The 23,110-nt window shown below is 39.0% G+C and overlaps 1 protein-coding gene across 1 annotated transcript in view; it reads left to right on the plus strand.

The window, feature by feature from the left end:
• ATOSA (atos homolog A) overlaps window positions 1-23,110 on the plus strand; it is a 51,532-nt gene that overhangs the window by 23,723 nt on the left and 4,699 nt on the right. Inside the window, exons 2-9 of the mRNA XM_083411920.1 lie at window positions 9,609-9,793; window positions 10,603-10,805; window positions 11,410-11,535; window positions 11,773-13,615; window positions 14,741-14,851; window positions 16,606-16,685; window positions 17,996-18,104; window positions 20,436-20,594. Of these exons, the coding sequence (XP_083268046.1) occupies window positions 9,609-9,793; window positions 10,603-10,805; window positions 11,410-11,535; window positions 11,773-13,615; window positions 14,741-14,851; window positions 16,606-16,685; window positions 17,996-18,104; window positions 20,436-20,594 (2,816 nt within the window). The remainder of the gene's footprint in view (window positions 1-9,608; window positions 9,794-10,602; window positions 10,806-11,409; window positions 11,536-11,772; window positions 13,616-14,740; window positions 14,852-16,605; window positions 16,686-17,995; window positions 18,105-20,435; window positions 20,595-23,110) is intronic.

Here is a 23,110-nt window from a genome sequence, read left to right on the forward strand (position 1 = left end):
TTCAGCACTCATCTTGCCAGATGCAGAGAAAGCACTCACTAGAGTACACTGGCCCTTTGCAGACACTAGTGCATAGAAGGCCTTTGGGTTAGTATGTTGGGAATTGTTAATTTGGGTGGAACTTTACTGTTTGGTACCCACATTGCGAGTGATGATTAAAAGAGTCCTCTCTTCCTTTGCTTTAGAGATGTAGACTTGGAAAAGCTGCCTTCTTCCATGTCTTATTTTTAAATCTCTGCTTAGAGTCACTGGTTTGTGCAATCTGTATGAACCATTGCATCAAGGGGATGTACGTTGGATGAGAGGAGCACAAGATTTTCTTATATGTAGATGACATGCTACTTTCAGAAAGCATGATACCTGCCCAAACCACATGGATAATGCGGATTGCTCTTGAGTTATAGCATTAACTGGTCTAAATCAGAACTCAAGACCTTAAACAAAATCCTACCCCCAAGCCTCTGTGATTCCTGGTAATTTTATTTGTATCCTACAGCCTTAACATACTGGGAAACTGAAAGGTAAAAGTGGAAAGAATAGTTGTGTAAGCAAGGTTAGACCTTGACAGGTGGACACAACTGTCTCTGGGACAAGGTCAACGTAGTCAAAATAAATGTTTTGCCTAGTCTTATTTCTGTTCAGAGAGGCAGTCCTTTATATACATTTCACAGTAATATCAGAAGCATCTCAGTGCTTTATTTCATAAATTTCTTTGGGGCTCTTTCCCCTCCATGATTATCCTCCGGGGGGGGGGGGGGATGCAGTTAACCAATTGAAGAAGGGCTTTTGCATTCCTGGAACTGGAGCTTACCACAGGGCCAGTGTGTTGGTGGACACTCAAAGGTGTCAAAAATGGGTACCAACTAATCTTTTGCCACTAGCAGCCCTAATGTGGCCCTGTGTGGCCCTCCCCTTTTGGGATGGGATACTCTCAGCTCTATACGCATCTAGGAGGATGGTACTCCACTATCCATTTTGGCTGCAAGAGAGGTTTTGGGATAGATTACCACAGAAGTTTTCTTTTCATCCCTATCACCATGTGAAGCAGACATCTAGTTGGAAATACAGGGCTGGCAGTGGGGCTGATTATGTCAAGCCAGCTAATTGGCCAGAATCTCATCAAATGGGAGAAATCAATATATACGTCCAGTATCTGCCAACTAGCAGTGCAGGCAATTGTAATGCTGCTTGACTTCTCTCATTGTATTTGACTATTCTGATATCTGTAGGATCTGGTTCCCTCAGTCCATCATCCGAAACCTCAATTTATGTTAAGCTATGTTGGTTAAGACCAGCATTTGATGTGCAGAGGTTAAGATAGGTGTGGCACAGGGTGGAGAGGTTTTATGGAGAGCAATATGGAAATGTTATGGACCACAAGAACTTCCTCCACCCTCCCCTGTAGCCAAGGTTGATGTTGCACCGAGTACTTGGGTGGGCAAAGCTGAATCAGATCAGCTCCACCCAGCCCATCCATCCACATCAGCTTCCTCATCTATATAAAAATGTCACCGATGAGCAAGATCTTGCTATGAATTGGCCTGGCATTTGAAAGCAATATCACCTTGCCATAGATGCCGCAACCCAGATACCTGTGAGATACAGATAGGGCTGGTAGAAGAGACACTTTGTAGTCATCTAGACCTTCCCATACCTATGTCCAGTTGCTGTACCTGTAGGCCTCCCTGTCCTACAACCACAGACCTCCACTGCAACAAGGCTATAGGAAAGCAGGACCCAAATGTTGCTTTAGCAACAAACTTAAGTTTGAGCCCCGTATAAGAGCAGCAGATTTGAATCAGTTGGCCCAGTTGCAAACTCTTCAGAGACAACCACGTGCCTTTTCAGTTAAAAGGTTTCAGCCCACTCTAGCAGGCTTTTTGTCTGATGGAGCAGGGGAGGCTCGGGTTGTACTGGGGCTTCTGGGATTGAGTCCTCTATCACAATGACATGCATAGGCTAGGTTTGTAGAAGTGCTTCCATGGCCTTGTATGCAATTACATCTGTCTGATTACTCTACCTTACCCCCTGAAGAAAGGGAATCTGACCCTTCTACTACCTCTACCCAGGTACATCCTGAATACCCAGAACCCTGAATAAAGACCCTCCCAAAAGAAATGCCCCCAACACCGGCACCCGTTCCGTAATCATCCATTATGTATTCTGAGTATGTGTCCATGAATAGCTTCCATCCTCTCCCTAGGTCACTCCACCTTTTACTGATAAACTGGGTAAAGTGCATTCCTCCCCTTTTGGTTGTTTCTGCCTCTCACCCAGGAATCTGATGAGACACAGGGGATTGATGCCCTCATCCTTTGTGGCTTCTTTGGTGGTACTGCTACTGATGTTGGGCCTGCTATTCTTTTAAGCCCTTGTCCCAAGAAGCTAATGCAAATCAGGAGCTGCTGTACTGCAGCTCCCATCAGTTCCATCCAGCACACATGAATAATGGCATGGGATGATCAGCTTTGTAGTTCAGCAACATCTAGATGGCCAAAAGTTTCCCATACCTGAGCTAGAGGCTTCTAGGGAACAAGGCACTGGGATCCATTTTACCCCAGTATGTTGTATTTTTCCCTCAGTATTAAGCCTTGAGAAACAAGCATAGTATGGAGGGGAGCGAAGCAGCAGCACACACAAAACAAGAGGTTCCCACTGTCAGCTGAATCTGTAGTCATCAAATCTGTTCCTATGTTCAGAGTCTTATGTGTAAGAATGTGATGATGTAGAACAGCCTTGCATTTAGGCCCAACCTGATAGTCATAGGAAAGCCGTCATTGGCAGCAAAAGACCTAAAAGAAAAAGACTTGGGCCATTGTCTGCGTTAATATTAATTCAATCCAATTTTTATATGAAACTTTTTGAGTAGTTTCTTGAGTAGTTATTAGGAACAGAGGCCCCCCAATGTTAATGCTTCCTTATTAGATCTGATATCAGCATTGTTCCTGGGTCTCCTTTCCTTTTCCCTATTCAGGGCTGGAAGAATGCAGCACTTGATTAGAAAAGCCATGCAGCTGTTAAACTGTTTTGATTGCAAGGGAGTGGAGGTGGGACTAACGCTGGAGTTGTATATTTTGAGCTGTGAATCCTGGCCCTCCAAAAATATGTTCTAAGAATACACAGTACAGGCTGTTACAAAATACACATGCAACAATAACCTCCCCTCAGGAGAGGCTTGCAACTGGGATAACTCCCTGGGATAACGGGTGAAACTAGGTCAGAGCTGTGCGAATATACCATGGGAGATCAGCCTGCACATTCTGTGGCTCCAGATAATGCTATATTTCATGCAATCATCTCCTTTTAAATACTGTTTCATGTACTCTTGTGTGTCTGTGTGTTTACAATCTGGATTTTAGGGTTTTGGGTTGCAAATCACACCGTGTCCTCTTTGGAGTAAAATTGTTGCAATAAACAAATGCTATAAATAAGTATAAACAGTGCTTTTTCCTGGGAGGACGCAGGGGTACGCATACCTCTAAACATTTTGTGAATCTAAGTTTGGCCTCATTGTGGGGCAGTATTTCAGTGTGAGTAGGAAAATGAGAGTACCCCTAAACATTTTTTTTTAAAGAAAAAAAGCACTGAGTATACATTCACCAAATGTATGAGTCGTTGACCACTGGTTAAATGATACTTATGTAAAGGACTCCCTTGTCTGTTAGTTTGATGTTTATGCACATTACTATTCTGTTCTCAGTATGTTTACCTGATGGCAGCTCCATTGACTCCTGGGACAGTCAAGTAGATATGCTTAAAGTTTCTACCATATATGGGTTAACATTTTAGCCATATATAGCTATATATAGACCATGGAAAGACTATAACTTTCACCTAATCAAGAAAGTAAAAGTTGTTCTTAGAATCAAATTGATAAAATTTCTGTGGGAATATTTTACCACCTGCTTAAAAACTGGATCTGTAATACAGTTCCAGTAAAACATACTGTACTGAAAACACTCTGTCCTGGGATATGAGCTTAAGCTGTGCTGACTTTGAACTTGTGTATGTTTACTGATAGTCTAAAGTTACAGAATTTAAAATAGACCTTCTCAAGTTTCATTAGTTGTAGCTGATCACTCTGTCGGGGACTCAACATGTCTGATGACCTGATTACAAAACATAGGTATTTTACCAAAGCTGAGCTCACAACCAGTGCCTTCCAAGGTTGAATCTCTTGCAATGTTATTCAATATCCTCTTCTGCCCATTGAACTTCTTTATGAAATCCACCTCAATTTCCAAGTACTGTCGAGGGAGTATATTGTCAAATTGTTGCCCTTTGTTTTAAATGTTGTGATATTTTTCATACAGCTTTGTTTTAATGGAAAGTTTTTAAAAACACTCTTTTGGCAAGTGCCTGATTGGGTGGGTATCTGCATGAATCTCTAATAACTCCATTGTATAACTGCTAGCAAAAGACCGAAGCATTGGGCAAGTTCTAGCTTTACTCATTTGCAAACTATTTTATATTCTGAATTATTTTGAACCAGAATAATCGCCTGACAAAATCCCAACATGTAAATATTGCAAAGTATGTGAATTTGTTCAGTTAGTTGGACTATGGTATTTGCCTTTGTACTATAAATCTCTGTAAGATCCCACTGCCTTGATCATAATTGTGACAATGCTTATACTACCTTTGTATTAGAATGTCCTGCTGTTGTTTGTACCGGCAGGTGGAAAAAAATATTTCCTTTTTATGACTATAATTGGCATGTTTGATTGAAGCTTAGAAAATCACGGGTTCTTGAAATAATCAATAGTTATTTTACAAGTCCTGTTGAATTGCTGAGACCTGTTTGTGATTTAGATCTTGCTAAATAGAAATGTCAATTTTAGTATCTTAGAGTGTGCATGGCATCTTGGACAAAGCTTGACTTAATATTTGTTGTAATTGGAACCAAAGGGGTGTTAGCTGAGAATGTTATGTGTTGTTGAGGTATATAGCAATTCCTTGTTTTGGGTATCATCCTATTTTCAATACCAGCTTTAATTTTTTTATGTTGCATGAGGGCCCCTATGGACTGGTATTTTTTTTACGGGTGTATTCTGCAACATGTCATTGATGCTATAATAGTGCATTAGTGGTAGTTTTATGCTATGCTGTTCATACATCATTCCACTTGATTATTTCTGCAATACTTCCTCAATATTCCTGCATTATTGCTATCTGGAGGGCCACTCTTGCATTGTAGTGTAACAGAAGCAGGGGACACACACACACACCTGGAAAAAAACAACAGTGGTATGGACAATTGGAGGATTTCACCAGTTGAAAACAAAGCAGTATGACCACCCCAAACCTTTTGTAGGCACAGTCAGTATTGAAAATGGCATTGTCTTCCAGCCACCCCAATATTACCCTGAACACAAATAACCATGAAGACACAATTCAAAGGGTTTTGGGGGGGCAGGTGGACTTGGTTCATCCCTCTCTCTTTCCCCCACAAAGTCACTCAAAGGGAAATGGATTTGTCCAATTGTACCAGCATATTTTATTTTCTGTACCTTGATGTTATGGAAGCTGCTTGCTTTTGACATTAATGAATAACATGGTGTTGTAAAAATGGGCAAAACGTATATTTTTGTCTCATTTTTGTCTCATTTTGTCTCACAGTTGCTAGGGGAGGCACCAGCTCCTTTCTAAATTCCTTCAGTCCAAACTTGTTCTACATAAATGGTAGAACAAAAATTGGAAGGCCACTTCCTATGTTCTAGTTGTGAGTTTCCATACAGTCAATGAATTCCTTGCTTACCATTCAGAGATTCTGTCCGTTTAAAAACTTCACTAGTTATAGGGTCAGTCTTGATGATACCCATGGATCCTTTCCAAATCTTTGATCCTGTATTTGTGAGTTAAGAACCTGTAAGAGGAAACCTGCTGAAGCAGTCAAACTAGTTCCTTTGTTAAGATAATGGCCTTAGCAGCTCAGCTAAGTACCTGTTTGTAGCATCTTAAAGAGCTAGCCCACCTAACCTAGCTGGGTGTCACATCTTCCTAGGATGAAGAACAATAGACAGAGGCTTGTCTTGATCTATGTGGGACCCAAAGCTGTAGCTCCTGGGTTCTTGGAAACCTAATAGGGAGGCAATATCTGTTGAAATGTTAATGTTGTGAGCTCTTCCATTGTATGCTCAGGTTGTGTATGTGTGTAAATAAAACCATATATCCTAAAGAAACCTCAGTCTTCATTGACTATTCCAAGGAAACAGAACACTAGAAAGGCACAAGCAAATTTGAAGTCTTTTGCTGCTCTGGTCTCCTTTCTTACATTCCTCTTCCCTGAAACTAAATTCTAGAACATCTCTTGAACAAAGTTTCAGCCTTCAGCTATAGGTTTCAGTAAAACCTGAACTACTGTTTTGGGTTTCCTCCTTGTTGCTCAATGTTTTCTAAAGGTAGAAGTCTTTAAAAAACATTATCCTTATATAAGTTAAATGGAAATAGGGTTGTTGGATTTTTTTTGCTATTTACTCTGCTTGACCTTTGGTAATTCAGCTAAAGTGGGTGGTAGATGGGTTTGTTCTTTGCTGTAACTAAACCATTGTGAAACATAAACTTACATTTTAAACGTTGTAATCTTTAAAAATGCTTGGACACAGTACCACTGAAGCAGAATGCAAATGAGGCCTGCAGTTTTTCACAATGGGGAGTACTGTGATAGAAGCATAAAACAAGGGAATTTGTTACATTATGCATCTGCTGGAATCAAGTGAGTGTAATTTATGAAGAGCACTGCCAGCTGCTGCTTTATCTACTGAGAGTTGGTGAATTTTAATTCCTTATACTAGTTTAAACTGGACTTGTGCTGTAACAATGCATATTCTGTGTGCTCCTTGTAAATCTTGCTTGGCACAAGAGGTGTCCATTATTCAAAGCTGCTTTTAAAAAATTCTTCTGTAATATAGGAGTGGAAGCCCTTCAAAACTTATCCAAAAGTAATTTTTTTAAGCTGATGTACTGATTCTTGCCCAGTGAATATTAATATATTTAGTCTAATGTTTTCTGTCCCCCCCTAGACTTAACACGGAACTAGGGATGGTGAAGAAATTAGATTTTATTTACATTTTAATGAGAAACTATCTAATTTTCACTTCTCAAACCAACACACAAATCAAAACACTGGTGTCTTTTGAGATTTGAATTTATCCGAATTTTGCAAAGTAATTATTCAATAAAACAATATGTACAATTATGCACATACAGGCAACCCCCCCTATTTCTGCATGTTCAATATGTGTATGACCGCGCATTGCACTGAACCTGGAAGTGACCTGAAAACATCACAAAAATATCACAAAAAGAGGTGGGACGGAATGGGGTGTTTGCAGGCTTTTTCAGTTGTGCTTCAATTATACATGATTACACTGACATTTTTGTATACCGCCCTGGAATCTTTTGATGAAGAAAAAAGACAGATTGTAAACAAACTGATACAAATAGAAATCTCCAGTCTGTGGAATTAATGCTTCTGTAAAACTTAGTAGTATTTATTGGTGCACTTGCTGCAGTTTACTATGCAGAGATAGTTCTTTAAAATTTATAAAACTTTACTCAAAAACAGGGTGGATTTGATTTAAATCACTAGCCAGTAAGACTTGATTTAAATCACTGGTAAGTAAGACTTGATTTCAACCATTTTTTTTACAGAAAGATTCATTCTTGCTGGTATAATCTTAATATTCACAACCAGATGAAGGTTTCATTTTTGGAATAATAAATTTTCAGAGTAGTTTTTACCGTTATATCAAACATCACTGATTTGGTTATACTATTAGAAATACATACACAGATAATTATGAAATTATTGTGAGGTTTAATAAGTTAACTGTTTATATTTGGACAACTTTTCTGCTGTACTTTATTGGAAGGAGAAAAATAATCATTTCTTTAATAACAATTTAAACAATTTATTTAACTAAAGCAATAACATTATAGCATATGTATCCATATTTGTTAACTGATGTGGTTAAACTTTTAAAAAACAACAACTTAGCACACATGAAAAACTTAAAACAAATCCTTATTTCCTGATGAATAGCCTTTGGACTATAATGTAACCTAAATAGAAAACTTTCTTTAGAAAGATTTTTCTTCCCAAGGCATGTTTTAAAAATCCGATTTAAATTTTAAAAAAATCCAATTTAAATTTAAAAAATCCAATTTACCGTAAATTTTTAAAATCTGATTTTTTAAAAAAATCATTAATTTTTATCCACCCTGCTCAAAAAGCAGAATTGAACAAGGAAGAAGTTAACATTGAAGGGTTTCATTAAGAAAAGTGAAATTGGTTTCTAAAGCAAAACATTCCCTCATGAAATGGTAAGATGACATAAAATCCAAGAGTATCATAGTCACACATTCCATGCCTCTCAAATGTAAGAAGCAGAGGCAGTTTTCAGGAGAAGTTATAAAACTGTGCTTGTTTTTCAAACTTGCCATGTGTTACTAAAATAAATTTTGCTGTTCCTAGCTAGAAGGGGTTGGGTTTTTTGCCACTTCAATTTAATCCAGCAAAATATAGTAATTTTTTTGAGAGATCAGAAATAGCAGGTTTCAGTAAAAGTTCTTCAGAGAAACCTTTTGAAGTATATACTTATTTGAAACATTTTTAGGAATAGAAGTTTTTAAAACATTCATAATAAAAATCATTGTAAACGAGTGGGGGCTGAGCAGCAGACTATTTGCTGTGCTGAGTGCTCCTGTTCAGAGTCCCCAAAATGCCATTCCACACCCCCCAATGTTCCTTTTAATTTTATTCATTAGTCAGCATTTTGTACCAACTGATTGGGTTTGGTCTTGTTGACCTATTTTGGATTTCTTCTCCATTTTGGGATCTTTTTAAAGGGTATTTGTGGTTTCTCTTTGGTGTCTATGGGCAGCTCTCTCTTCTGTCCCCAAGAAGATTTTATAATAACTTCTTAGTATATACCAGGAAATGACCTTTCCAGGTGATGAATTTTAAATCTACATTTCTATATCTTTGTGTCCCTTCCTCCTTTTCTGCCCATTCCTACTTGTCACCTGGTTGTCATGCCCCTCCTTTCAATCTCTCAGTTTAATGTCAATGAGTTTGGGCTGATTTGTGAATTTTACTGCTCTCCACCTTAGTTTCCCCTCCCATTAGTTCCAAACTGCACACCTTAGCATTATTCAGAATATTCTGATAGCCACTGTTGTGCATATGCAAGCATGAGAAGACTGAAAACTTAGATGGCAGAAATGATATTGTGGGAACTATTTCATACAGCTGTACAAATTTCATTTTTGACATTGGCCCTGTATACTTCCCTGTCAGTCCAGCGGAAAGGCTGCTTCTGTGTAACCGATCAGCACTGGGATACAGAAAGTTGCTTGGCCTTTGTTAGAACTAGTGGCAAAATTTAGAAGGACATTTAGAATACAATTTCTGATTTTGTGATGTGCAAAAAGAGTGTTATGGTGCAGTTTGATGATGCAGTTTGTATACTATAATTTTAAAAAGAATTAAAAATATGATTGAATTTTGTCAAGGTAAAGTGTGTGTGTGTGTAACAAAGAAATAGATTTTGAACTATTGTGCATATTGGTATACTTACATAAGTGGATGTTTTGGTTTCTCTTAGACACTCTGGACGAATACTTCGAATATGAAGCAGAGGAATTCCTCGTCAACTTAGCCTTGCTGATTACTGAAGGTAGAACACCAGAATATTCTGTGAAGGGTAGGACCGAAGGCTTCCACTGCCCTCCAGCGCAATCAAGTCAGCCCGTAACAACTAAACATGAATGCAGTGACAAATTGGCCCAGGTATAATGATCAATAGACTTTTCTACAGTTTAAAGTAGTTCTTCCAATAAATTAAATTGCAAATGGTGTATAGTACTGTGTGTGTTGTATTTAACACCTTAAAAAGACCACCTATATAGTACAATGACACTTGGCTAAAATCTTATCAGTATTTGTCATTCAATAAAATGCTAGAATCCCTAGTTTTCTTAAAGCACAATAGTCAAATATTGGTTGGTGTTCTGATAAGATTTATCTGTTTAAACCACTGGTGGGACTTGTAGATTATGCATGCTATGCAGAATCAGTGTATAGGAGGTAAATTTAGAATAGAACATTCTAATTTGCATCTTTTGATTAGGGAATAAACTGTTCTAGTGTCCTAACGTTCAAATAGTTAAGAGGCTGTAGAATATCAGAAACTGAAAGAGTACAAAAAATCAAATATACAGTGGAGATATAAAATGGACATGTTGTTGAGCAAATACGACCGTATTCCTGATGCTTTTGAGTTCAACGCTTATCATTTATTGGATCTGAGCTAGTTTAATCACTTTTTAAAAACTTAAGCAAGTCATTGAATTTAGAAAGCTGCAGCGTTTGAGTCTGGCCATGTTACCCTCTTGGGTACCGTTAGCCATAGAAACTTACATGCTTTAATCAAGGATGAAGTGGAAACTGGATGAATTGGAAATAGCTCAAGAAGAGCTTTGCCAAGCTGTGTCACCTTTTCAAAAACACATTATAAACTTTGTATCTTACAGAAGTGTGTCTTGTACATAAGAGGCAGATTTAAATCTAATATACTGCTTTCTCATATTTTTTTCAAGTGTCGTCAAGCTAGGCGCACTAGGTCCGAGGTTACGTTGTTGTGGAAGAACAATATTCCGATCATGATAGAAGTTATGCTACTTCCAGACTGTTGTTATAGTGATGAAGGGTCTACTACAGAAGGAAATGACTTAAATGATCCTGCAATCAAGCAAGATGCATTGTTACTAGAAAGGTGGATTTTGGAGCCAGTTCCACGACAGTAAGTTTATATATGAGGGTTGGTGAAATACATAACAGTTGGCATAGAATCTTAAGTCTACAACAGGCTAGTGTATATGTTTTCATTTATTTGGTTTGGGCATTAGTTACATTTTGTCAGACTGTTTATTTTGTGCAAGGAAAATATTAAATTGAAGTTGATTTTTACTTTTCTGTAATTTTACATACTCATTGACTTTGCAAATAGTGCATTCCAGCTTTATGAGCTAATGGATTGTGAGTAATTAGAATAGATTTCAGTGAATCCACAAGGCTCTCTATTCTTAATGACACTGAAAGTGTGTGCTTAATTTCTTACCTTAGTTTTTAATGATATATTTTGTAGGTACAGTAGAAATTGGAAAGCAGGCTAGATTTTGCTACTCATTGCTATTGGCTTTTAATAATTCTGATTCCTTGTGCAGTTCTTGCAAGATGCAAAAGAATCCCTTTATGAGGGGAATTATTGTAGCAAAAGTGTGTATGGGAGAGTATTTTCACTCTCTTTTTGGATAATCTAATCAAAGCCAAACTAATGCTTTGCTTTCTTTTCCATACAATGTTTTTAATAAACAGATGTTTGTTTATATTTTATGTATTTTTAGAAGTGGTGATCGATTTATTGAAGAGAAGACTCTCCTGTTGGCTGTCCGCTCTTTTGTGTTCTTTTCTCAGTTAAGTGCTTGGCTGAGTGTATCACATGGAGCAGTCCCTCGTAATATACTCTACAGGTAGGCCTTAATGAGACATTACCTCTCACTTAACAGACATCTGGTGATTAGAAAGAAACAAAGATTTTTCCAGTTGTGTTTCTCTGTATGACCTAGTTTGGGATAAAATGGAGGTTTTTTATTTAAAGAAAATGTATGTGTGCTGGGAGGTCAGGAACCCTCTCCCCACAACTATATTGGATTGCGTATAAGGAATTGGTTTGCATTTAAAATCCCATATGTTTTCTAATTTTTCAGAGTAAGTGCGGCACATGTGGATCTTCAGTGGACATTTTCCCAGACCCCAACTGAGCATTTTTTCCCTGTTCCCAACGTTTCTCACAACGTGGCCTTGAAAGTCAGTGTCCAGTCTTTGCCTAGACAATCTAACTATCCAGTCCTGACCTGCAGTATTCACACCAACCTTGGGTTTTATGAAAAGGGGATCGAAGATCATAATGTACATCAGCACTGTGATTCCATCAAGGCAGAGCAATGCACTGTGCCCACCTCACAGCGTGCTTGTGGCAGAATAATGAGGACTGAAGGCTTGCTTGGTGTGAGAAAAGGCCCTGAGTTTAGTACAGCTGTTAAAAATATGAAACTTTATCCACCAACTGGGCCTGTGTCTGACTTTGGGGCATCGGAGTCTAAAGTTCAGTGCTACACAGCTTCTGTTGACAGCAAGAGGTTACCGCAGGAACCGTCAGAGAGAGCGTTAAAATCAATTTGTTTAGCTGACTGCCACGTACATAATGGCTACTCTTCCCGCCAGACATTAGGAGAGTCTATTCCTTTGATAGGCTGCTTACTCCAAGAGCGGCATGAAGTTATAGCAAGAATTGCCCAACATCTGATTCACTGTGATCCAGCAACGTCACCCACCATAGGACGGCCATTCAACACAAATGATGCAGGTTTGGTTAACTCGAAAGTTGCACGTTGTGCGTACGAAGAGGAGGGCTTGCAGAAGAAAGGAAGAGAATTGTTCTCTTCTCCTACTGCTAACTCAGAACTTCCTTTATCAGAAAATAGCAATGTTGGAAAACCTCGAATAATACCAGAAACACCGTTGTCTGATGCCTATGTTCCAATGAACCAGTGCTCTCGCCAAACTGTAGAGGAAACTAACCCTCTGATAAGCTCCTTACTTCAAGAGCGGCAGGAGGTCATAGCAAGGATTGCCCAACACCTGATTCACTGTGATCCACCCGTGTCTCATGTTAGTCATCCAGTGTTTAATGTCCACGAAATTAGTTCAGTAAATCCAAAGACTTTTCACACTTCCTGTGAAGAGGACGGCCCACTGAAGAAAGGAAAGGGAATATTTTCAGATTCCTTCTCTAGTTCAAAATTGACTTTCTTGGAAGACAACCAAAAAACAAGAGGTAAAACACCAGCAACCCCTTTGAATTCATTTAGATATGATGTTGAAATGAAGTTATCTCCAAAATCCCAAGCAAGAAGAAAACTCCTGCTAGCAGAGCCTAATGAAGTAGTCCAAAACACATTTCAGCTGTCTCCTGTCAATAGAAATAAAAGTCCATTAACCTATACAAACCAATCATGTAGCAAAGAAGATTATAAATCTGAACTGGCAGATAAATTAGAATCTGTGATTTCTGGTTGTTCCCATAAATCTCAAGTAGTAAAGAAAGGTATTGCCAAGCAATGTTCTGATTTCAGTAGCACTGATGAAGTAGTTTGCACAGATAAACATAAGGACAAAACAATCACTAGCGAAAACAACATCCCAGACTGTTCAAATCCACCGTGGGATCAGTCCAAAATACCTGAAAATATAAAAGTGACTGTAACACAGGCACCTGATAGTTTGCACAGAAATGAACTTAAGCGCTTAAACAAAGACTCTAAACAACCAAATATTTGTGAACAAAGCTCCCAACTGACTAGTATTGAAAATTATTTACATAGAGATCATGAAAGTTTCAAATGCAAGAATAAACAAGACAAAGTGAAAAATGAACACGATGAGAATGAAGACCCAACAGACTATGAAGTTCAAAAACGTTCTCAGAAGAAGGTGGTTGAAGAAGGCTCGGTGGCTTTGTTTGAACAAAAGAAGAATGCAGAGATGCTGGTGGGTGTTAGCTAACTTGCATGTTTTTGTTTTTGCTACTACTCATGCATTTAATTTCTATCATACTTGGCCCCACTATAAAGTGCTGAAGGTGACACTTTCAATGTTTTGTGGGTCAACTGAAATCCTTATAGTTGACAGTACGTCAGTCAAAAGCACATTCATGCTGTACCCTTGCATGTGATGTTGAATGTCTGTAGATTCTTTATAATCTTTGCTAATAATGCACTTATGTACCAAAACTCTGATTGCCCGCTGTGGCTTATTCTGTCTAGAAGATTATCTATTTTTCCAAAACATTATGTTGCTATAAAACAGATGCTGTTTTAATTCCCAAGGGAAAGCACCTTGATTCCAATGCTATCCCTTAATTTTGATATGGCTACCCTAGCATCAATGCTCCATAATGCATGCTTGATTGTACAAATAAACAATGCCTGTTTGTGCAGTAGTGCAAGTAAAAAACAAGTCAGCATGCAGTATCTACTTTGATTGGAATGTAAGTGAGTTGCTCTGTGAACTGTAATTTGACAATTTAGCTGTTTGAACTGAGCTGTAATCTTAAAATGAGCTGCTGAAGGCACATCCGCAAAGGAGCTTCCTTAGGCTTTCAGTCTGGTTCTTTAGTTCTAAATCAGAAACATGGAGATAGGCCCTTCTTTAGCCCAAAGCAAGGAACTTGCTGTTGGAGAATCCCTTAATGCAGGCATCCCCAACCTGCAGCCCTCCAGATGTTTTGGCCTACAACTCCCATGATCCCTAGCTAACAGGACCAGAGGTCAGGGATGATGGGAATTGTAGTCCAAAACATCTGGAGGGCCGAAGGTTGGGGATGCCTGCCTTAATGGGATTTCTACTGGTGTTGTACTGTAGATGCTACCTGCATTGATTTGCCATTGCTCCCGACATATGACATTTGCCATATGTCTGTAGCCCTGACATATGGAGAACCAGCATGGAGTAAGTTGCACTTGTCACTTCCTTACGAATTTTGGAAGCTCTGTATACTTAGGATGAGACATTGTCCCTGAGAAATCACCTGTGCAAATACAATTTTAAATGTGCAAGAGAACTGAACTTGATAGGTTTCCTATTTATAACTGATTGTTTTTCCTCTGTGGACAGCGCACAGCACCACTCAAACATGTGTTGCATAGGAACAATTTTCACCATTTGGTTGGGACTTCTACGAAGGCTTTCCATCCTCGAACTGGATTGCCTCTACTTTCAAGTCCTGTAAGTTGCCGTTACATAGTTTTGTTATATTTCATAATAATATTTTAAAAACACAGGAGGTGCTGCATTTTAGATACTTTGCCTGCAAATTATTTTTACTCCTTGTTAAGGCATTAACCTATTAAAATATTTATACGTAGAAACAAAGCAATAAATTAGGAAAAGCTAGCCTCAGTTGGTGGGTGGGAGATAACAATTATAGTAGTCTCTTTTATAGTTTCAGAGTGCAAATGAAAGCATGGTGAAATGACCAAAAAAGGACCAGAATTTAAACTGCACAATTTTAGCTTGCATGGACTGCTGCTGCTGCTTCATAACCCACCTTTCTCCCTGACAGGGACTCATGACAGCTTACAGATAAAAGAAGAACAGCTAAACACACGGGGGAAATTCTTAAAAAACAATTATATAACTATATATCGTATATTTATAACCTATTAAAACATATAGATAATCACAACAGAGACAGCATGGCACCCACCCTATCATTTAAAACAGTCAGTTCCCAAAAGCCTGTGGGAGCAAGAAGGTCTTCACTTTCTGGTGAAAGGACATCAAGAAGGAAGCCTGTTTTAACTTCCCTAGGGAGAGGGTTCCAAAGTCTGGGGGCAGCGACTGAGAAGAAACTCATAGACCCTAGTTCTGATCCATAGATAACACTACAAAAAAAAAAGTATCTTCCCACAAAATGAATTGTCAATGCAATCAGCTTAGATAGCATTGATTGCCTGCTGGGAAAGGAGAAAACTTGAATGGGTCATTTCCTCCCATACAAATTACTGTCAGTGACAGTATTATGGTAACTTGTTGAACAAAATGCACACAACATTGGGTCATTGTGTGTGTGCAACCCCAGACAATTGATGTAGGAGATGCTTCCTTTAAACAGGATCTTATCCAAAAAGATAAGCTTCACACAGCTATTACTTCTTGGTTCAGCATTATTAATAATACCTATCCTTTACCATGAGGTCCCAGGGTGGGTTACAACAATTCAAAAGCAAAATATTAAAAAACGGTTACAATAGATTAAAGTCAAGAAAATTTGAGCTTTCTGTTGCACATTTAGAGCTGTTGTTAGCTTAACGCTATATATAATTTTAGATTTAACTACATAATGATAGATTTAGATTGCACTCTGATGTGGAAATACATTTGTGTTCGAATTTGCACATACTGCTTTCATGCGTTGTTGGCAATTAATATAAATTGAGAGAGCCTATCTGCATCACAGATGACTATCTGCCATATTAAATGATTTAATTCAAAAAGCAAACCAATAAATATTATTCAAACTACTGATTATATGGTAGTGATTCGTCACCCATACCCCTGTGGACCACTTGAATATTACTAAAGGTGTTGGAGGACAACTTAAATTATTTTTCTGTCTGCTGCAGCAATTGTAACACACTGTGCTATAGGCAGTATTGTTTTTAATTGAATTTTCACAAACATGACGCAGAATGTTTTACAACCATTAACCTGAATGAAGTTCACAGACCACTGGTGGTCCACATGGGCACAATTTGGGAACCCCTGTTACAGAGTCCCGTTTCAGTTCTAATGCCTGGGACAAATGTACCAGCTGGCCAATGGTGGGAGGCTAGATACACTCTGCTTTCATTATATCCATTTGCTTCCATTATGCCCCTAAAACATTTTTAAATGTTTGATGCCAAGATTTCAAACTCTGTTAAGGTCTTGTGGTCAAAACCTAAGTCTGTTTTTCTCCCCAATCTCCTTCCTTTGAGGTTCCTGAAAGAAAAACACGATCGGGATGCTTTGATTTAGATACATCATTATTACAATTGAAATGTTTGTCCTCCAAAAGGTTTGTCCTCCAAATGTTTGTCCACCAAAAACCTTTTACCAAAAGGTTTATAATATTTGTATGTTTTTACAATATAATCTGTAACTGTGGGCGTGCATGAGAGAGTATTATGAAGAAAGCACCAATGTGCATCTTCAACAAGATCTCCTCGGACTCAGCTAATTTTATGCATACAGTAACTAGCGCTGCAACCTTCTGGTTGATTTAAAATCTATCTGGTTTAAAAACCAACTAAATAAAAAGATACCCCTGATTAACTGAGCAAGACAGTAAATTCTTTTTAGAAAAAAACTTCTAAAAGGTACAGATGTATTTATTTCAACAATTTATATACAACTTAATCACGATCACTTATTATATAGTCACTTAGTCACACCTATTTAATTTCTTGGCAAAAATGGGTACCTTGTCATTGTTTTAACTGGCAGGCTAAGACAAGTTTGTGCCTTACTTGTGTTGCTGAATGCACACAGGCCTTCTGTGGAATGCTGATGAATCCAAACATTTGGGAACTTCCCAATGATTGCAAAGAAAGATGCCTGGATGATATATGCTAGACTGTTACCTTGTGCAATGTCAAACTAGCAGTTTTTCAAATCTGTGGAAGCAGAATCTGTGAAAAGTGTGTGTCAAACTGCCATTTTAAAGAGTAGCTTTAATTGGTGTTTATACATTCTGAAATGTACATTAGTTTAACTTCAAAGCATAAGGCAGTGGAGGGGGCTGATCTGTAGTCCTCTTGGTATTGTTGAAGTACAGTTTCCACCAGCCCCCAGCTAGCATAGCCTGTGGCAAGGGATGATGGGAGTTGTAGTCCAGCAATATCTGGAGAGCCACATGTTGGTCACTCCTGGCATACGTAGTTCAAACTTGGCAGCTTCAGTGGAAAATGTCTGTGTGCATATACCGTATTTTTCCATGTATCACACGACCCCATGTATAAGACGACCCCTATTTTGGGAACCCTCAACAGTTGCTGAGCATATTTTGTAAGTTTGCTGAGCTGTTGAGCAGCTTTTCGACGATCTGGCTGACGGAACTGGTGCCGTAATACACCGCATACTGGCACTTACCAAATACTCTTCCTAAGCCAGGAAGAGCGGGTAAGCAGCCTATCTCAGACATTTCCGTGCTACTGTCGCAGCACCAGCCCTCGCTTACTTAGTATATTAACCTATTTATAAGACGGCCCTCAATTTATCACAAGAAAAATCAGAAAAAAGATCGTCTTATACATGGAAAAATACGGTAACTGTGGAGGTTAAAAGTAGTGACTCTTGGTTTATTTTTTTAAAAAACTTTTTAAATAGCCCACGAGGGTGTATAAGAAGAGAGAGTGATCCAGATGTTCACGAGAAACCATTTCTGAGTTCCAGTGCACCACCTGTAACAAGTCTTAGCCTCCTTGGAAACTTTGAGGTATGTACATGCTCCTAAAATACTCTACTTCTTGCAATTGATGTATTGATACGCTACTACATGGGTAGGCAAACTAAGGCCCGAGGGCCAGAACCGGCCTAATCGCCTTCTAAATCCGGCCTGCAGGCGGTCCGGGAATCAGCATGTTTTTACATGAGTAGAATGTGTCCTTTTATTTAAAATGCGCCTCTGGGTTATTTGTGGGGCATAGGAATTCGTTTCCCCCCCAAAAAAAATTATAGTCCGGCCCCCAAAAAGGTCTGAGGGACAGTGGACCGCCCCCTGCTGAAAAAGTTTGCTGACCCCTGCACCACTACGATATGCCCAGTGTGATTCTCAGCACACTTGGTGCCTGTTCTTTTCATTTTCTGGTGCCAGGTGCAAATGGCTGTGTACAGACTTTTTAATTAAGGATAAATGGGGTGGTGGTGGTTGTTCTTTTGCAGATTTTTAAAAAACATTGATAAATATAATGTTATGAATAGATAAGTACAGAAATATTTGTAGAGCCATCTCAAAAGTTGCATACAATAAGCACAGGTGCTCCTGTTGACATGCATGCTGAAAACCGCGCCAGAAGAGGGGCAGGGCAGGGGCTCTGCATCTCAAACAGATGAATATCTTTTATTTAGCCTAGCTGGAGTCATTATTTTATAGGAATTTTCTTTTAAATGTATACAAAGTGTAAATTTCAAAACATTTTTCCAGACCCAGGTCCATTGGGGGTGGGTATATGTTGCTAGACATATCAGCATTCCACTTTGAATGATACCTGAGCTGGTTCTAGTTCTGTAATTATTTTATATATTTGTCTTAAGGTTCCTTTTGACAGGTCACTTCCTGAAATTAAAATTTCAAATCTTGTGCTTCCTCAATAGTACAAAATCTTCTTAATTGGTGGTGGTTATTTACATTTGTATACCATTGTTCATCTGAAGATCCCAAGATGGTATTTTGTGCTGCATCTACAGAATTGAATTCAGGGGTGCCTGCTGCTGCCCCATTTCATAGATTACTTGATGGTATAATTTGCCTAAAGTTTATTTCATCATTTATCCTAATTTGCTTTGTCTATTTGCTTACCATTCTGACATGTCTCCTAAAAGGTTTTTGGGGTGGTTTGGGTTTTTTTTTTGCATTCCTTGTTGTAGTAAACTGTGGTTTGAGATTATAGACCTGGGCTAGGTTTACTTTTGATCCCCACCCCCATGATGTATATATCTTGTGTGAGAGGATTTGCATTAATAATTTTAAGACCCCTTTTTCGTGTTAGGCCAAAGCATATATAAATAAACCAGATTTTCTGGTGACTTAAGCATAGAAACATTATTATAGTATTTTATTTTGGGAAAAGCCATTTCTCTCCATATTTTCTGTTGGTAGTTTGTGATGTAACTCAATATCTTTTATCTGCCCAAATAAATTTAAGCAGAAGTTCTTGCCATTTTTTGATTAGGTTCAGCTATAACGTTATGGTTAAAAATAAAAACAAGACCCCGGGGCATAATACTCATTTTTAATAGCCAAAATTCTGCCAAACCCTGTTAAATTCAGTATCTTTAAGCCAAGTTGAACAATTCTTCTGGGTTTTACAGAATCAGTACTATATTGTCTGCCAACCCCCCAGAGCCAATGGTGGTGCAGGGGGAAAACCCCTTTACACAGGCGGAAGTCCTTGAGCAGGGCTTATACTGAAAGGGCTGGTTAGAGGAATCTGGCCCAATATGTGTAAATTAAAAAACCCACTGACATAAGTCAATTTAAACCAGGCATTTCAAATCTCTACTCCAGTCAGTGTGCTTCGCATGGCAGCTTGGGGTTAACTAGGTTTGAGATAACATTTGCCACATTGGGACTACAGTGGTACCTCAGGTTAAGAACTTAATTTGTTCTGGAGGTCCGTTCTTAACCTGAAACTGTTCTTAACCTGAGGTACCACTTTAGCTAATGGGGCCTCCCGCTGCCACCACACCGCCGGAGCACAATTTCTGTTCTCATCCTGAAGCAAAGTTCTTAACCTGAGGTGCTATTTCTGGCTTAGAGGAGTCTGTAACCTGAAGCGTCTGTAACCTGAGGTACCACTGTACAGCTCAGTGGTGAAGTGTTTGGTTTGCATGCAGAAGACCCCAGGCTGAAATCCTTCATCCCTAGTTAAAAGCGTCCACTGGCAGGTGATGTGAAAAGGTCCATCAGAGGTGCTGCCTGTTGGTGTAGACCATACTGTTCTAGATGGGCAAGTAATCTGACCTGATAGCGGGCGTCTGCCTTGTCATCCGTTTGCACACTTCATAGGTAGCTTTTTTCAACAGAGTTTTTTTTCCATTCTTCCAGGAGTCTGTTCTGAACTATCGTTTGGATCCCCTGGGCATTGTAGACGGCTTCACAGCTGAAGTGGGAGCAAGTGGGGTCTTTTGTCCAACGCACATGACTCTTCCGGTTGAAGTTTCATTCTACAGCGTTTCTGATGACAATGCACCCTCTCCATATATGGTAAACATCTGAATGTTACAGTTAGCTATGGAAATACATTTACATGTCTGAACTAAATCCTGTTACATTTGTAAAGATAGTTGGGTTGCCTTGGATCCAAAGCATACTACTCTTGCATTCACAGAACCACAGCTTTGGTAGCAGTTCGTTGCCAAAGGTCTGTAGTCCCTGCTGTCCCCTGTGCACACTTTTACTTTTTGAACTTTTAATGGCAGACTACCCGTTCAGCTAAGCTGGGTTTTCCTGCAATAAATATGAGACTGCAACCTAGTTCTTGCCTAATAACCACTTCCATTCATTCTTGTGTGGAATCTGAGCAGTTTAAATGAAAATGCATGATTACAACTGTTGACACTCCCAGTGGCGTAGCGTGGGTTGTCAGCACCCAGGGCAAGGCAAGTAATTTGCGCCCCCTAACCCGTGGATTTGCGCCCCCTAACCCAAACCCCCAGATGTTGCGGCCGGCCCCCCCTGCACCCCCCACGCTACGCCACTGGACATTCCCTGTGTATCTCAGCATTTATACAGAAAATAAGAACCTGTTGTAACTCATTTTGGTTGATAGGGAATGACTATGGCAACAGAAACTATTGAATTATGCAGATATGGCGAAGCTTACCAGAAGAATAAGAAATCAGGACGGAAAAAGTTTTTAATATAGAGTGGAAATCATTTATTGAATATTTACAAAAATATTGTGAACAGATTAAGACATTAGCAGGATTAATGTAAAAACATGCAGTGATATGAAACAACTATTGATTATATGTGATAAACCATAATACATGAATTTGATTTGGAAATGCAGTAAAAATATTGTAAACATAAGGAACTGCAGAAAGAGGGAAAGGAGAGTCTAAATATGATAAATGTAATAATTTGATTTTAAAGAGCTTTTTGCTCGTAAAATAAAAATTATAAATAATTTTTAAAAAGATAGGAAATGATTATAATTCTTTGATCAGCGCACAGGGATGAGTTCAACCTCTAGGTGTTAGTATCCTTTTGTACTCATTTCTGACTCATACCTCCACCCAGAAAAACCTGGGACTTCAGCTTGGCATGGCTAAACAGTATTTATTCAAGTTAACAAACAACATCTGCATTAACAAGAGACTGGCAACGTAGACAAAATGCAAAACTGTCTACTTCTTCAATGGGTCTAGATGTGCTAGTGGCCTTTCCCATGATTAATTCAAGAATGAAGTCAGTGCGGTGGCATGCTGTCGAAATAAAAATAAAAAATTCTCCGGTAGCACCTTATAGACCAACTAAGTTTGTTCTGGTATAAGCTTTCGTATGCGTGCACACTTCTTCAGATACGTGTGCATGTACACGAAAGCTTATACCAGAACAAACTTAGTTGGTCTATAAGGTGCTACTGGACATTCTTATTCTTATTCTTATTTATTTCTACTGCGTCAGACCAACACAGCTGCCTACCTGAATCTAGTGGCATGCTGTGTGTTTGTTCCACAAAGGTGCAAAAACTTTAGCACAGTTAACATGAACACCCTGGCAAGGTGTCAGTAGTTAATGACTGCAGCCAACCATTGGTGGCAGTAAATTCATATTCCAATCAGATTGTGGCTGCAAAGAGCCTTCTGTAGTTCATTTTGGCCTTGCAGCGTCAGCCAATCAATCAGAACCCAGTTGCTGGTTTGGCTTACAAACGTCACATCATAGTACTGATCTCATCCAGGTAGGATGAACTCGCTTGTTCATAATTTCAGCCAAAAGGAGTTGTAAAATATTTATTGTAAAGGTTAGCAAATCTCTCCTTCAGCAGAACTATAGCACCGAATTAGCTTTTGCTAATAATTCGCTATCAACCAATATGTAGTTTATTGTGCTAGTTTTTACCCTAACAGCAATGTATATTCCCCAGGGATCTCACCTCTTGTGCGGCCATTTAGAATGTGTAAACTTAGCTGCCTTGAAAATTTGAAAAGGCAGGCGCCGGCATAGTTTGAATAATGGTCCTTAGATAGCCTTGGGGTCTGGTGGGCTTCTGGGCTAGATGTCTCCGGAAACCCGATTTTGCACCTGTATTTGGTTGCTAAACTGGAGTCATCTGGCCCTAGCCTTGCATTTACATCACCCACCAGCAGGAGCTTTTCCCCTGGATAATCCGAAATCAGCAACTTAACGAAGGTTTCTAATCTTTGCCACTTGCTATCGGTGTCAATATTTAAGCTAGTTGGAGGAATATAAACATTTATAAATAACACTTTAGATCTTCCCTGTGATATAAGTAAGGCCATTGCTAGTTGGTCTAGGGAGGGCAGCTCATTTAGATATTGGGAAATCAAGATGCATCTTGAATTAGCTTTTAAATCTTCACAAGGAAGAAAGTGACTCCTGGTCTTGGTCTCCTTTCCTGACCAGATCTTTTACCCTGTACTTTGAGTGCCCCTTGTGCTCCGAGTGTAACAACAGACCCTTACTTTTCTTACTTGTTGAAGGTGGCTGGGGAGGAGGCACAGGTGTCCCAAGCACCCATTTGTTGGTTAACA

Source organism: Podarcis tiliguerta, assembly GCF_965153285.1.
Source record: "Podarcis tiliguerta genome assembly, chromosome: 14".
NCBI classification, from domain to species: Eukaryota; Metazoa; Chordata; class Lepidosauria; order Squamata; family Lacertidae; genus Podarcis; species Podarcis tiliguerta.